At 35.5% G+C, this 16,302-nt stretch overlaps 1 protein-coding gene across 1 annotated transcript in view; it reads right to left on the bottom strand.

Annotated features, from left to right (window-relative positions):
* The window catches only part of cntnap5b (contactin associated protein family member 5b), a gene marked incomplete at both ends in the record, with an annotated part of 108,618 nt that overhangs the window by 63,091 nt on the left and 29,225 nt on the right, over positions 1–16,302 (bottom strand). Inside the window, 3 exons of the mRNA XM_079807090.1 lie at positions 1,305–1,489; positions 5,527–5,730; positions 14,756–14,903. Of these exons, the coding sequence (XP_079663216.1) occupies positions 1,305–1,489; positions 5,527–5,730; positions 14,756–14,903 (537 nt within the window). The remainder of the gene's footprint in view (positions 1–1,304; positions 1,490–5,526; positions 5,731–14,755; positions 14,904–16,302) is intronic.

The following is a 16,302-nucleotide window of genomic DNA, read 5'->3' as shown; positions in this document are numbered from 1 at the left end:
ATAAATAAATAAGAGTTACAAAATAAATAAATAAGAGTAAAAAAAAAAGAGTTACAAAATAAAATAAGACAATAAAATAAATAGTTACAAAATAAAATAAATTTAAATAAAGTGTTACAAAATAAATGAATAAAATTAAAATAAGAGTTACAAAATAAAAAATAAAAATAAAGAGTTACAAAATAAAAAATAAAAATAAAGAGTTACAAAATAAATAAATAAATAAATAAATAAATAAGAGTTATAAAAAAATAATAATAAAATAATAAAAAAATAAAAAATAAAATAAAATAAATAAAATAAGAGTTACAAAATAAAATAAGAAAATAAAAATAAAAAATTACAAAATAAAATAAATAAAAATAAAGAGTTACAAAATAAATAAATGAATAAGAGTTACAAAATAATTATAATAAAATAAATAATTAAAATAAGAGTTAAAAAATAAGATAAGAAAATAAAAATAAAGAGTTACAAAATAAAATAAATAAAAATAAAGTGTTGCAAAATAAATAAATAAGAGTTACAAAGTTAAAAAAAATATTATAAAAAATAAATAAAATAAATAAAATAAAAATAAAGAGTTACAAAATAAATAAAAATAAAGAGTAGCAAAATAAATAAAAAATAGTGTTAACAAATAAAAAATAATAAATAAAAGTGTTATAAAATAAAGTACAAAGTGTTACTAAAAAAGAAATGTACCAAATAAAAAAACATACAAAATAAAAAGTGTTATACAATAAGTGTAAAGTCTTACGAAATAAAATAAAATAAATATATCAATTTTACCCCCCCAAAAAGTTTTATTTTTAAAAAAAAAAATTTTTCTTTACTTGTATAGCATATTTATGCTCTTAAAAGTGCAACAAACAATGTAAAAAGCAAAAAAATAAACACTATTATTATTGTTGTATTATACTTTACTTGCATTGCATAAAATGCACTTTAAAGCATGATATCAAAAGAGGGACAAATTTGACTGCAATTGTTGATTTTTAAAATGATTAATTATTAATAATACATGAATACATTTATTCTAGATCTGTGCATTAATAAATGTATTAAACTAATAAATTAAACATTTGATTTGTTATAAATTGATTCTAGGTTCCATTCCATTTGACATAAATCTGTAGTTCAGGACAACGCATACATATTTTTAGTCCATTTTTCCAGAAGAGAGTGTAAATGTAAAGATGCAAATATCTGCTAAAAGTAAGGTGACCTCAAAACGAACAGCAGCCATGATTGGGGTTACTTTTGGATCTACTGAGCATACTTTACAGAAATGTAATTCTCACCTCATAATCGACTTCCAGCGAATCATCCAGCCCACCCGTCCTCACGTGTTTGGTTAGCCTGTCGACGGTGAAATTGATCTGTTTGTTGAACCGCTCGATCAGAACGGAGTGCCAGTGCTGGTCGTCCAGAAGACTACCCAGAAACACAGAGACATGGCCGCTGCTAGGGTGCGTCTTAGCGTCGTCTTCATAGAGAACACAGGGAGAGGAAAAAACAAATCATGTCTTTTAGTAACTTTAGCATCATCGCTCCTTATGTTCCTCCTTCGTACAACCGTTTTGTTATTTTCAAGAAGTTTACTAGCAACATACTGGGCACGCAAATGCAAACAGAATTTTTTTTTTATTTTTATTTAGCTTTAATTTAGTTTTATTCATTTTAGTACTTCAACTTATTTTCAGTCAGGCAAAGGTTTTTTCACATTTTTCATCTAATATTAAAAAAAAATTCAGCTTTATTTTGGTTAATGAAAAACTAATAGTTTTAGTTGGAGTATGTTTACACGACAATGATGTACTAAAAACGGAAAAAAAAACATTATGTAAAAGTTTCGTGTACGGGCAACAACGTAGTCAAACGGATCTGCGAAAATGACTAAAACGCTGTGTTATTCATGCCAGGTCAGTAGATGGCCCTTTAATGCGCTTTTGTCATTTATTTGTTTTTTTATATTTCCATTTAGCTTTATTTTTATTTTTGTTTTAGTCATTTTAGTACTTCAACTTATTTTCAGTCAGGCAAAGGTTTTTTCAAATTTTTCATCTAATATAAAAAAAAAAAATCAGCTTTTTAGTACTTCAACTTATTTTCAGTCAGGCAAAGGTTTTTTCACATTTTTCATCTAATATAAAAAAAAAAATTCAGCTTTATTTCGGTTAATGAAAAACGAATAGTTTTAGTTGGGGTATGTTTACACGACAACCATGTACTAAAAACAGGAAAAAAAACACATTATGTAAAAGTTTTGCGTACGGGCGACAACGTAGTCAAACGGATCTGCGAAAATGACTAAAAACGCTGTATTATTAGTCAGGCAAGTTTTTTTCACGTGTTTCATCTAATATTTCCATTTTATTTCAGCTTTATTTCGGTAAATGAAAAAGGATTCGTTTTAGTTTTAGGGTATGTTTACACGACAACGATGTACTAAAAATGAAAAAAAAAAAACACATTATGTAAAAGTTTTGCGTACGGGCGACACCGTTGTCAAACGGATCTGCGAAAATGACTAAAAACACTGTATTATTCATGCCAGGCCAGTAGATGGCGCTATAATACGCTTTTGTCATTTATTCGTTTTTTTATATTTCCATTTAGCTTTATTTTTATTTTTGTTTTAGTCATTTTAGTACTTAAACTTTTTTCAGTCAGGCAAAGGTTTTTTCACATTTTTCATCTTATATTAAAAAAAAATTCAGCTTTATTCCGGTTAATGAAAAAATTATAGTTTTAGGGTATGTTTACACGACAACCATGTACTAAAAATGAAAAAAAAAAAAAAAACATTATGTAAAAGTTTCGTGTACGGGCGACAACGTAGTCAAACGGATCTGCGAAAATGACTAAAAACGCTGTATTATTCATGCCAGGCCAGTAGATGGCGCTTTAATGCACTTTTGTGATTTATTAGTTTTTTTTATATGTCCATTTAGCTTTATTTTATTTTTAGTTTTAGTCATTTTAATACTTCAACTTATTTTCAGTCAGGCAAGGTTTTTTTCACGTGTTTCATCTCATATTTAAATTTTATTTCAGCTTTATTTCAGTAAATGGAAAATGATTAGATTTAGTTTTAGGGTATGTTTACACGATGTACTAAAAATAAAAAATAAAAACACATTATGTAAAAGTTTCGCGTACGGGCGACAACGTTGTCGAACGGATCTGCGAAAATATAATTTTTTTTATATTTCCATTTAGTTTTACTTTATTTTTATTTTAGTTTTAGTCATTTTAGTACTTTAACTTATTTTATTTCAGTCAGGCAAAGTCTCTAAGTTTTTCATCTAATATTTTAAGGCGACAACGTTGTCAAATGGATCTGTGAAAATGAGTAATGCTGCGTTCACAACGAACGCAAATTGAGCGTCTGGAGCGAGTGATTTCCATTTTAAGTCAATGTAAAGATACGCTGACGCGTGTCTGGAGGTCCTGCGGCACAATTTAGCGCTGTGCGATGGACGTGATTTCGCCTCATTCGCGTGTCCAGTTCACGCGAAAGTGGCGAATTGATGGTCTTGCGCAAGTGATTTTATTTGGTGCTTTTTGGGCATTCGCACATTTGAAGCGAATTCGCGTCTGACGCCCGAGTTGAAAAATCTGAACTTTGCCGTCTGTTCACGCCGCATTAACCAATCAGGAGCCTGCTTGCTGCTGTCACATGATGAAGTGACTTGATAAAAGGGGGCAGGCCCGCCCGGAGTCACTCATTCAACATGGAGTAATGACTAATATTGGCAGTGAGCTGTCATACAGAGCTATTTCGCTTCAAACGCTCGCTTTATATGGATTCAAAATGTTCAAGCGTCCAACTATACGCAATGGAAGCGAAATTGCATTCTGCTGCCAGGCCAGTACTTGGCGATGTCACTTTGTAAAGAAACACTATGCCGTCACCGTTTTCACAAGTTCGTGTTTTTGAGACGATAACGGTATCTTTTTCAAAAACACGCACTTTGAAACCCGTTGAAACCCATCTTCAGAAGTTTGCAGTTTCAGGCCCCCAAAATAATGTTGTCATGTAAATGAAAGGCCAAAACGCAAACATTTCATCAGTTGCTAATTTTACAGCTTCTTTATAACGGGCAACCTTACAAAGAAAATTATCAAACAATCTCTTTTTCAGCACATATTCTCAAAACGAGCCATAAATAGCTAGGGAAAGGTGTGCCGGATGCCGTCTCCTCGGTTTGATCCTTCTGAACTTCCTGGAAAGAAACCTGCCGTACTGATGATAAAAGAGCAGAAAGAACAGAGTCTCTTGACAAAGTGAGAGAAGCCTGTCAGGAACATGTTCAGCTCATTTTTCACCACAAAATCAAAAGAGCGATGGAAGAAATTATGGAAGAGTCTATTTTTAGCATCATTAATTATTATTTTTGCGTTGTGATATTAATTGCGTGACAGTTAAGCAAATCTTCCTCCCGAAGTGACAGTGATGGAATAAAAGGCATGACAATTGTTGTAATCTCTAAATATACATATACACATTTAGATATATATAGTCTCACAAAGCAAAAGTTCTTAATGGTCCTGATCTTCTGTATGCAAAATATAATCCCTTCTGATTTTGGAGCAAAACATGGAGCAGACACATTTGAGTGAAGGTGACAAAATACAGCATTTGAAATTAGTTTGGAGAGCTTTCAGATGGAGGGCGAATGCAAATGTAACACTAAAACATTGTCTTGATAAACGGCATCAACAATCTCGGCTTGGTATACTTAGCAATCAGAGCTCGCCGCCGCTCTTAGCATAACATACAGCTCATTCCATCTGAACGCTGGTGCTAATTGAACATGAGGCTCAGAAAGCTCTGGGACTCTACACTAGACCGCTCTTTGTGACAGCTCCATACTCTTATATGTGATTACGCCGCAGATTGTGCCTCTTAATCAAATTTTTTTTAACAACTGCCTCTCACATGATTACGATAAGATGCCACGATTGTGCCTGTGAACACTTCCTCTTGCCGCAGTGATGGGAGAGCTCTACAAAACCCATAGATGGGGAATAACCTAAACACATGTGAATCTCTTGCAAAGACCTGAGTTTTGTGGCTTTTAGTCCACTTCTATTATACCCTAAGGTTAAGTTTGCATGCTAACTTTCAGAAATGAAAACATGTAAAGAATGATAACCATTGACATAAGGTGCAGGACAACAACTGAAGGATTTAATCTCCAAAGTAGGTAAATTCGTAAAATTAATCGAGATGTGCTACTTAAGTTCATATAAAAAAGTAAAGAGTATTCAAATAAAACAACTCAAAGTAAAACATTTGAAATATGCCCAATAGTTGACCTGAAAGCAAAACTGACCATAGAAGAAGAAATATTATGTGAATTCCTGCTTTAGCGCCCCCTGTGGCAGCACTGAGAATGCAACACGTGTTACGCCTGCCACAATTCAGAACACAGAAATGGACGAAATCAAGCTTTTGCAAAGCATTTGCATCCACATGCTTTTTTTAGTTTGAAAGGCTAGAGACCTCTCACTCACCCAGATTGATATGCAGGGCCAGTCGGCCCTTATGCAGCTCTAGCGTTATGTAATCGCCCCTTTGTCCCTCTCCATGCACAAGGACCCCGTCTGCACGCTGGCTCTTAAATCGCAGCGAGATGACGTCTTTCACCGTGCTGGTGGACTTCTGATTAAACCGGTACAGCAAAGAGCTCCTGCCATTGAAGTCTGCGACATCCGACTCTGAGAAATGGAAGGGGTAAAAATTAATCTGCATCATGGTAATAAATACCAAGAAAGATAAAAGTGCTAAATTTACCTTATACTTAGATCTTATACAAAGCAAAGCAACCGGAAAAGCAAAGTAAAAGTAAAAGCAAAGCAGAAACAAAAATCAAAGCAAAAGCAAAGCAAAGCAAAAACAAAACAAAACAAAACAAAACAAAACAACACAACACAACACAACACAACACAACACAACACAACACAACACAACACAAAACAAAACAAAACAAAACAAAACAACACAACACAACACAACACAACACAAAACAAAACAAAACAAAACAACACAACACAACACAACACAAAACAAAACAAAACAAAACAAAACAACACAAAACAAAACAAAACAAAACAAAACAAAACAAAACAAAAGCAAAAGTTAAAGCAAAACAGAAACAAAAAGCAAAGCAAAAACAAAACAAAACAAAACAAACAAAACGCAAAGTAAAACAAAAACAAAGCAAATAAGAACAAAGCAAAAACAAAAAGCACAGCAAAGCAAAGCAAAGCAAAAACAAAAAGCAGAGCAAAGCAAAAAACTAAAAGCAAAAAACAGAGCAAAGTAGAAGCAAAGCAAAAATCTGAGCAAAGTAAAAGTAAAGCAAAAACAAAAATCTGAGCAAAGTAAAAGCAAAGCAGAAATATAAAGCAGAGCAAAGCAAAAACAAAAAACAAAGCAAAGTAAAAGCAAAGCAGAAACAAAAAGAAAAGAAAAAGAAAAGAAAAGCAAAGACAAAACAGAAGGCAAAGCAAAGCAAAGCAAAGCAAAAGCAAAGCAAAAACAAAAGTCAAAGCAAAATTAAAACAAAAGGCAAAGCAAAGGAAAACAAAAGTCAAAGCAAAGGAAAACAAAAGTCAAAGCAAAAACAAAAATCTGAGCAAAGTAAAAGCAAAGCAAAAATAAAAAGCAGAGCAAAGCAAAAACAAAACAAATCAAAGTAGAATCAAATAAAATCAAATAGCAAACGCAAAAGCAAAATGAAAGTAAAGCAAAGCAAAGCAAAAACAAAAGTCAAAGCAAAAACAAAACAAAGCAAAATAAAAACAAAAGGCAAAGCAAAAGTAAACAAAAGTCAAAGCAAAAACAAAACAAAGCAAAATAAAAACAAAAGGCAAAGCAAAAGCAAAGTAAAAGCAAAGCAGAAACAAAAAGCAAAAACAAAACAGAAAGCAAAAACAAAACAAAACAAAACAAAACAAAACAAAACAAAGCAAAGCAAAATAAAATCAAATCAAAATCAAAATCAAAAAGCAAAGCAAACGCAAAAGCCAATCAAAGCAAAGCAAAGCAAAAACAAAACAAAGGAAAGCAAAAGCAAAGGAAAAACAAATGCAAAAATCACAGCAAAAACAAAAGTCAGACCAAAAACTAAAAGCAAAGCAAATCAAAAAACAAAAACTAAAAACAAAATGCAATTAAAAAAAATATTAATTTATTTTGTATATAAATACATCATTTGCAATGTTTCACTCATCTATTTAAAAAAACAAAGGAGGTCTCTGAATAAGACCCGTCTTGAGAGTTGAGGTCAGTTTATTCATCTTATTTCTTAAAAACGTTGACCAGAATTTAAAGAAAAATGAAGCCTGTCTCAAAGCAACCCTTCAGAACAAATTCTACCCTGGGCGGAAAATAGCAGAAATGTGGATTTTGACCCGGGCTCAGAGGTCAGACATTACATTTTTGCTCTCTTTCTCCATCTCTCCTCGCCGGACGGCGGAGTGCGAGAGACTGAAGCTAACTAGCCATGACAAGCAAAGCCATGCAAAGAGCTCAGAGCCGTCTGCTGAATATAGAACTAACACAGAGGGCCCAGCAACATCAGCAAGCGCAATGAGGCTGAGGTAGATAAAGTGAGCAGATCAGACGAGAATGTGTTTGGTTTTCCAGTTTGTTTGTTTTTGCACGAGTTGGCGTCTTGATGGAGGCACAATGCATGTCAAGATGGAGTGATGAAGAAATCTTTTAATCTTAGATTCACAACAATAGTCAAATAAGCATAGAAGTTACATAAACAATGACCTTGAGAACTGAGAGGATAGAAAGAAGTTGAAATACTGCAAGGTTTAGCAGGGAAGAAAATGCATATTGTGTAATCCTTCCTGAGGGGAAAGAACAAAAACAATGGAGTTCAAACTCTCGACTGCATCTGAGCTCAGCCAGACAGCACACGGTGGAATCACGGCACGGTTGAATAATGTATTATTTAGGATTGTGGACGGGAAAATAAAATGCTGAAATAAAATATAAATATTAGATGAAAAATAAACTGAACGAAAAATCAAATTGCTGCCAAAGAAACTAACAGAAATGAGTTTAAGTTGAAGACAGAAATAATCTAAAACTGAACAAAAACTTAAATAAAAGTCAATTAAACTTGTATAATTTAATAAGTAATTAATAAAAATGACTATAGCAGATGACAAAATACATATTTGTTTAACTACAATTAAAATGACAACTAAAATGCAAAAATAAAAATATTTTTTTTGTTAATACTGGATCCAATTAACTTATGATGGAATGAATGAATCATCTTTAAACATCTTATTTTGTATTAATTTAAGATTAAATGAAGAAAACAATTCTAAAATACATTGTTGCCGAACATTGACCTAAAATATATTTTAAATATTTTTACATTTTACCAATGTCTTAATTGCTGTTTATTGTTAATGATGATGACTTTTAAATATAATGTTAAAAGGTAAAAATTATATAAATTGCAACAATAATAATATGAATAATAATAATAATAATAATGGTACTAGTCTTGACAGTCTTTGTTATCAGATTGAAAAGAAAATAATTCCATATTTACTCTGATAAGATCTACAGTAATGCTCTAAAGTTGACATACTCCTTGCAGAATCTGTGAAAATGTTAATAATTTTAACATAATAAGACGATGTTTGCATATAGTCCACATGAGAAAATATTAGCCGAATTTACAAAAACGAACCCGTGCAAAAGTTTACATACCCTTGATTCTTGTGTCGATCCCTGGATGATCCACGACTGTTTTTTTATGTAGTTGTTCTATAGTAATGGTTTTATAGTTGTTCTTGAGTCCCTAGTTTGTCACAACTTATTATTACATATTATATTAAAAAAGGTTGAAACATTCACTGATGCTCCAGAAGGAAACACGACGCATTAAGAGACGGGGGGTGAAAACTTATTGAATCAGAAGATCAAGGTAAATTGTACTTAATTTGTCTTCCGGGAAACATGTAAGTATCTTCTGTTGTTTCTGAAAGGCAGTGCTAAATGAAAAGAATTTCATATTTAAACAAAATAAGAGAAATTTTTACATTTTCACCCTGTTCAAAAGTTTTCACCCCCCGGCTCCGAATGCGTCGCGTTTCCTTCTGGAGCATCAGTGAATGTCTGAACCTTTTTTTTTATAGTTGTGTTTGAGTCCCTCAATCGTCCTCAGATCTCAAAATCATACAGTCACTGCTGGAGAGGGTTAAAATATGTAAAAGATGCTGGAAAACTGAAGAATTTGCAGGACCTGAAGGATTTTTCTGAAGAACATTGGTCAGTTTGACTGCTCCGGACAAACAAGAGACATGAACAACCATCACAAAACACACACACATCCGTGGATCATCCAGGGAACGACACACAGTATTAAGAATCAAGGGTTCATAAACTTTTGAACGGGTCATTTTAATAAATTCAGCCATTTTTTTGTCTTGTGGACTATACTATGTGTTAACAAATAACATCCATTTTGTATGATCCCTCTTATTTTGTTAAAATAATTATAATTTAGCAGATTCTGCAAGGGGTGTGTAAACTTTTGAGCATGACTGTATTCCACAAACTTTCACGAATGTCCCTCCTTTACTTATAACATAAAGTATGTGGGAAAATTGTGCATTGTCTGTGTGGGCCTACTTATTGCTTAAAGACACACATGCAAAGTCAAAATTAGACCTTACTTTATCTGTGGGTCTCTTGGTGGCATCAACACAGCAGTGCTCCTTTGTGAATTAATGACTGAACAGGGACACACACACACACACTCAAGAGAACGTATGCTCTTGCTACACACTCCCCAGTTCAGACACACACACACACATAAACAGTTTATACCACGAAGCCACGGCCTTAAATTGCAGTTAGCAGCAGAGGCGCTTGACAGATTTAAAACTAATTGACTTCAGGAGCATTCGGGAGTGCCTGAATAAGGCCAGCGCTCCGCTGAGGACGTCCGGTTTATTCTCCAGAAGAGAAATATGAATGGAGGGAGACCAGGCGCTATCCTGAACGCGTGCTTTCCCTGAGACGGCTCTTTTGAAGTCTCAGACATGTTTGAATTCACTTCATGCCCCACGTTTGACGCCAAGTGACACGTTCATAATGCGGGGAATTCCCACTAACATTTATTGACTAGAACATATAGAGAGACGCGCGGCACGATCTGCATCTCTCCCTCGCGTGCATCGGCAGCTCTTTGACTCTTGATGAGTTTAGTGTGAGCGTGTGATGTGCGCTGTGTTAGGGGCATTCTAAAAATGGGGGGAAAAACGAACAAGACGCGGATCTGACGCGCTGTCACGCGCATTCAGTTCATTTAAGACATTATTTTCCATACAGTACATTAAAGTGCATTAAAAACAAGGCAAAATACAGCAAGCACTCCCCGCGAGGGAACTGCTCGGCTCGGTACTGAGGGCTTAGCGTTGAGTTTCTTAACTTTTTCGCCAATGAAAGCAGAGCCGCATAGAGCCGCTTCGCCATACTTTCATTGTTTTGAGCTGAAATGACGCGAGGGGTTGTGTCACCCAGATTTGCTTCCCCCGTTCTGCATTTTCCCCAGACATACGTTCTTCTCCCACACAAAACAGCATTTCATTCCAAATATGTAAAATATGCATTAACACTAGATTCCGCGTTAATATGCCAATTCCGCGATTCCGTGATCGCAGAAATTATAGGGCCCTACTTAGGGTACGGATCCACTTGTCCGCTGTGCTACATTTGAAAAAATGCTGCGCGTCAAAAAAGCTGGCCGATGCCCATCTTTATGCAATTGAATCCATTGAACGCGACTATCCAATAGAAGTAGAGCACATGGAGACTGGGGGAAGTCTCTCGTGGGTATAAAACACAACATTCCCCGCTGGCTCAAAAGCACGCCCATAGCGGTAAACTTGAGGAACGCCCATCAACGTACAAATGAGGGGAAGCGTCGCAACAAATATTACACCATTTAAACATTACTAAAATACATACTGAGTTACTAAAACTCTTTGTCATAGAATATACTTCACAGTTTGAACGTTCTTGTTTTCATTTGTTTAATTTCAAGATCTGAGGTGAATTATCCATTGTTGCTTTTAGTACGACTACGAGACTTCCCCCAGTCTCCATATGCTCTACTTCTATTGGATAGTCGCGTTGCGTTCAACGGATTCATTTGCATAAAGATGGGCATCGGCCAGCTTTTTTGATGCGCAGCATTTTTTCAAATTAAGTGCCGCCTTCCCCGGATGCTTTGCTTATGCGGGCGTGTTAAAGTCGTGTGACGTCACCCATAGGAATAAAGTGGAGTGCGGCGCGACAAGTAGTGTCGCACGGACAAGTGGATCTGTACCGTTGCGCTACGTTGCACCAGTGACATCGTGTCCTAACTACACGTGACGCGATAAGAATCCAGCGACAAGCAACTTGTCTGTCCGCACCAGACGCGACGCGACGCGACGCGACTACGACATGCAACAAATCAATCAAAAACCACAGCCACTCAGAACAGCGTGTGGACGGGCTCTCGGGGCAAGTGTACGGCAGCAGAGATTAATCCTGACGGCACTCGCAAGCAAATGGATAAGTACATAATCAAATTCACAAATATTACACCATTTAAACATTACTAAAATACACACTGAGTTACTAAAACAATCTTTGTCATGGAATATACTTGTTTGTTCACACTTTGAACGTTCTTGTTTTCATTTGTTTAATATTTCAAGATCTGAGGTGAATTATCCATTGTTGCTTTTAGTACGACTACGTTACAAAGCTGGGAGCACTAAATGATATTCAAAGTCACATTACACGCTTTTAACATTAAGTAAAGCACATATACACTACCTGAGATTATCATTGCCATGTTTTGTGTTGTTGTTATCCCAGCTGCAATGTCACGGAAATAGAAACTGTTTATAAAATAGAATCATCGGGTGTCGTCGTTGCGGCTGGTTAGGCCAAAAACTCGGAAAATTAACATGGAAAAGATACCTTTTATCGCGTGTCGCAGCGTCGCGTGTAGTTAGGACACGTGTTACGCTTTTTCTGTAAGTTGAAGAAGCAAGACGGTCCATCGGAAGCTAGATATTTTACATTATAATGTGTTAAATATGGATATTTTTCTTACACAAACCCATTGATTCACTTGAGAAGGCCTTCCCCCGAAGCCGTGTGGAGTACTTTTATAATGGATGGATGCACTTTTTTTGGGATTCAAATTTTGGCCTGCCATTCACTCCTATTATGAAGCTTGGAAGAGCCAGTACCTTTTTTAATATAACTCAGATTGTATTCGTCTGAAAGAAGAATGTCATATACACCTAGGATGACTTGAGGGGGAGTAAATCATGGGGTCATTTTCATTTTTGGGTGAACTAACCCTTTAATGATGACCCATGGCGTTATACCATCCCTCTTTGATGTGATGTGATAAAACTACAGCTTGTTTATAACCGTTTTTTGTTTTGATTGGTTTGTTCATAATTAAATATTCTATGTAATTATGTTGGCTAATTGCGCATTTAAGTTGAATAATGACATGCATGCTAACAGAAAAAATCAAATCAAAGAGTCGGGATATACCTGTTAAAGAGATTCCTCATAAAATCATTATACAGGCCATATAATAGACATGTAGATACCAATATTTATTCAAGGGATGTTCTAAATTCATACAAATTTAAGTAAAAAAATATTTATGTATTCAAAGTATTACTTTTGGGGATTTTAGGGTCCCTCGCCTCCGAAACTCCAGTTAACCCCTTGTTATTGGGCTGTTGGGATTTATGCAATGTGAGCATTGGATACTATATGAAATTACAATGTTTTTAGTGTTAGCTCATATTTCAGTGCATTAGGTGAGGTTAATGGTTTAATAATATTAGCGATTCTCATTTATTTATCACAAAACGCTAAAACTGGTGCCATTCTGAAGAGAAATTGTCTCTCTCTCTCTTTTTTATCCCATCTCTAGAGTGCGATGCTGAACTCTCACTTGAGAGTTTTTGTATTTTTTGCACGGTTCAAAAAATATGTATATTTTATGTGCAACAACAGCTTTCTCAGTGTTCATTAAGACCTGAAATCTTTTTATACATTATGATTTAAAATGGCGATGAGTGTACGGAAAATGTTTCATTTTTCATCTTTGTAAAAGTCTTACCCGATTGTTTTGGAAGTAGATATATTTGTGATGTACTTTAAAAAATGTGGCTTTCAAAATGAAAACATGTTGGAGCAGGGAATAGACATTCTTCATTCTTTCTGACAAACAGCAAAAAGAGAAAGCATGTACAGTGTTTTCTCAATTTTTTATTGTTTATTATAAGGGAGGTAGAATCCACAGCTCACTACTCATAATACTTTTAAATAAGCTACTCTCTTACTCAAGTAGTTTTTTAGACAAGTACTTTTTACTCTACTCACACTAAACTCACACTAGTTTTAGAAGGTAATGGTACTTTGCACTCTTTCCATCCCAGTTCATATGCCCTTTGTACTAACATTGAGCACCGCCATGTGAAGCCATTGTATGTTCAGCGCCTACTAGCGCAGGGCTAATTATAAACATAATTACCGAGCACTAATTCACTGCCTTATTCATTCATGGCTCCTTTGGAATGCAAGCGTGCCACCGCCGCTAATGCTAGCGCTAACCTGCCAGCCGCCTGACTTTGAGAAAGCACTAGCGTCTCTGTTATCAAACCCTATTACTGAAATACTGTGTGGTCAGCACCCACTTATCATGTTTGATCAACGCGGTAAACCGAGTCCCCCCCAGCGGTGTCACATTCTGCCCTATCTCACAAAATTAACGTTTAGAAAATAAACATGGCGGTGATAGGGCGCCGAGTCAAGCTTTGAATTGACAATCGGTGTGGCTAGTGCGCGGACTGCAAATACAAAGCACCTGAGGAGAGACTGAGAGAAAGGAACAATGAGGGAGTGAGAGGAAGGGGGAAAAAAGAGAGGAAACGAGCACTAGCAAGGCTGTGTTATAAATATTTCAAGCGCAAGACGTGTTGTGCTGGCTACCCTTGAGGTAACCGATTGATTGTTACTCTGCACTTTGATACCCAGGGAAGGCTAATCTAAACCAACTCAACCTGACTGCAATAAAACAACGTTACAGTGAACTAGCTAATGCTAAAAACAGACTAGCTGAACTTTTGAAACCACAGCTTGCTCGCTTTTTTGTCCTTTCTTCCTTTGGACCATAGTACATTCGCGTGTGCAAGACATGCATAAAATATCAGAATTTTCAGTCAGGAAACTCAGTTTTTTCTCAAAGTTTTCAGAGTTGGGAGTGCGACAATTAAACATTCATCACAGACATGGAAAAGCTAATTGCTAGTAAGCTAAGCTAAGTTTTAATTGTGAGTTTGCATGTAAAACTTAATTAGCTGGGTTATAAGATGTTGACTTGTATGACAAATCCTAATTTCCCATAATTCTGTGTGACAGCATAAAGTTAAATATAAATGGCACTGATTATTCGCACCAAATATTTGTCTTGGTGTGAATACGCCTTAAGAATGTTAAAGTTGCAAACTATTCTGTATTGTGACATACATCTGAGTGAAACGGTTTTCAGAATAGAAAGGGCAGGCAGGGACTGAATGGAAGCTTGCAATTATTTGAATAAAAAAAAGGGGAGTGGGGGAGGGGTGGATACCAATTATAAAATACCAACTATACACCAAATGTACATTCAGTACTCACTGTATGCACAGCCATAGACCTCCACTCTGAGGCCCATCCATCCCCCGGGACTCCAGTCCACCGGCAAAAACCGCAGAAACCGTGTCCTTATGGAGTGTGAGAGCTTGTGGTGAACAACCCCATCGGAATTTGTGTTTCCAGGGAAAGTCTGCAGGAAAAAAATATATGCAATATAAAAAATTATTGTGATTTGCTATGGTTAAAAACAGTTGGCTGGTTAACAGAAAGTTTCCTTACTATATATGGTGAATAACTGTAATAGATCTAACCTTTCATTTAATGTAATTTTACAGTAAAATACCGTTAAATTTACAGTTTTTGGAAGTGAAAAAGAAGTTGTGTAATTGACATTGAGCCGTAAATTGACATTCCCAGAATTCCCTGCATGACACTTCACATTTGATGTATTTTCGTCTAAATAACTTTTTCTTTTTCTAATCAGTTATGTACATTTGGGTTTTATGTTACATTTAATGTATATTAAAAAAAAAATTATTTCATGTGTGTTACCATTATGGTGTTTAGTGTTTGTGTGAATGACACTGTGCACCTTCTCTATATTGGTATTGTCCTCATCAAAGCTTTGATTCATCACGTGACTCTCATCTCCACAGTGATTGTGGTTGTCAATAAATATCAAAGGTACATAACAGATATTAGTATTTCAATGGGTTGGTAATTTAACATTATTTCAGTCAATGAAATATGGCAATTTTAACTTAAAACCTAAAATGTTGCTACCATATCTTTTACGGTAAAGTTCTGGCAACCAGTGCTGCCGTTTTTAACCGTAAATTTTACGGGATTTTTTTTTTTTTGTGATATACACATTTGCATAACAGAAACAACAAATGTATTCAGACACCTTCAACATTTTCTCACATTATCACAATTTATTGGCTTTAGTTTAGAAAATGGTAATAAAATATGACACGAACTGACAAGGTGACAAGGTGGTGCAAATTACGCGTTTTACGCTAATGATTTACGGGCATTTGACGCGCAAAACGCGTGATTCGCGCGAATCATGCAACTTGGAAAATCTGAACTTTGACGGATATTCGCGCCACGTTAACCAATCAGGAGCTTGCTCTAGTAGTGACAAGAATGAGGACAAAATCATATGTGAATACCCGGAGCTGTACGATACATCTTCGTACTTTATAGAAACAGGAATAAAAAGGATCTTGCTTGGAAGAAAGTGAGTGAGGAGGTCAGACAATCTGGTAAGTTGTAAAAAACGCTCTTTACTCAATTTGAGCTATACATAGGGTGATTTCAGGATGATTGGGACACTTTTTGCCATTGAGATGACTTGGAAAACGTGTCCCTTTCCCCCTTTTGAGACTACAAGTTTGTTAAAGCCGGCAAATTGAGCCTATTCGCCTTATTTAAAAAAAATCCATGTCAGCCATTTCGCAACGAGACGAGCCGGCTGGCAGAAGCCCCTCCCATTACGCGAATTCGCGTCTGTTGTGAAGCCAATGTCACGTGCGGATGAAGCGATTCAACTCAAAATGTTCAAGCGTCCAACTACGCGCGAATAG

Source organism: Gobio gobio (assembly GCF_949357685.1).
Source record: "Gobio gobio genome assembly, chromosome: 24".
Classification (NCBI taxonomy): domain Eukaryota; kingdom Metazoa; phylum Chordata; class Actinopteri; order Cypriniformes; family Gobionidae; genus Gobio; species Gobio gobio.
This window is presented reverse-complemented; position numbering and strand designations above follow the sequence as displayed.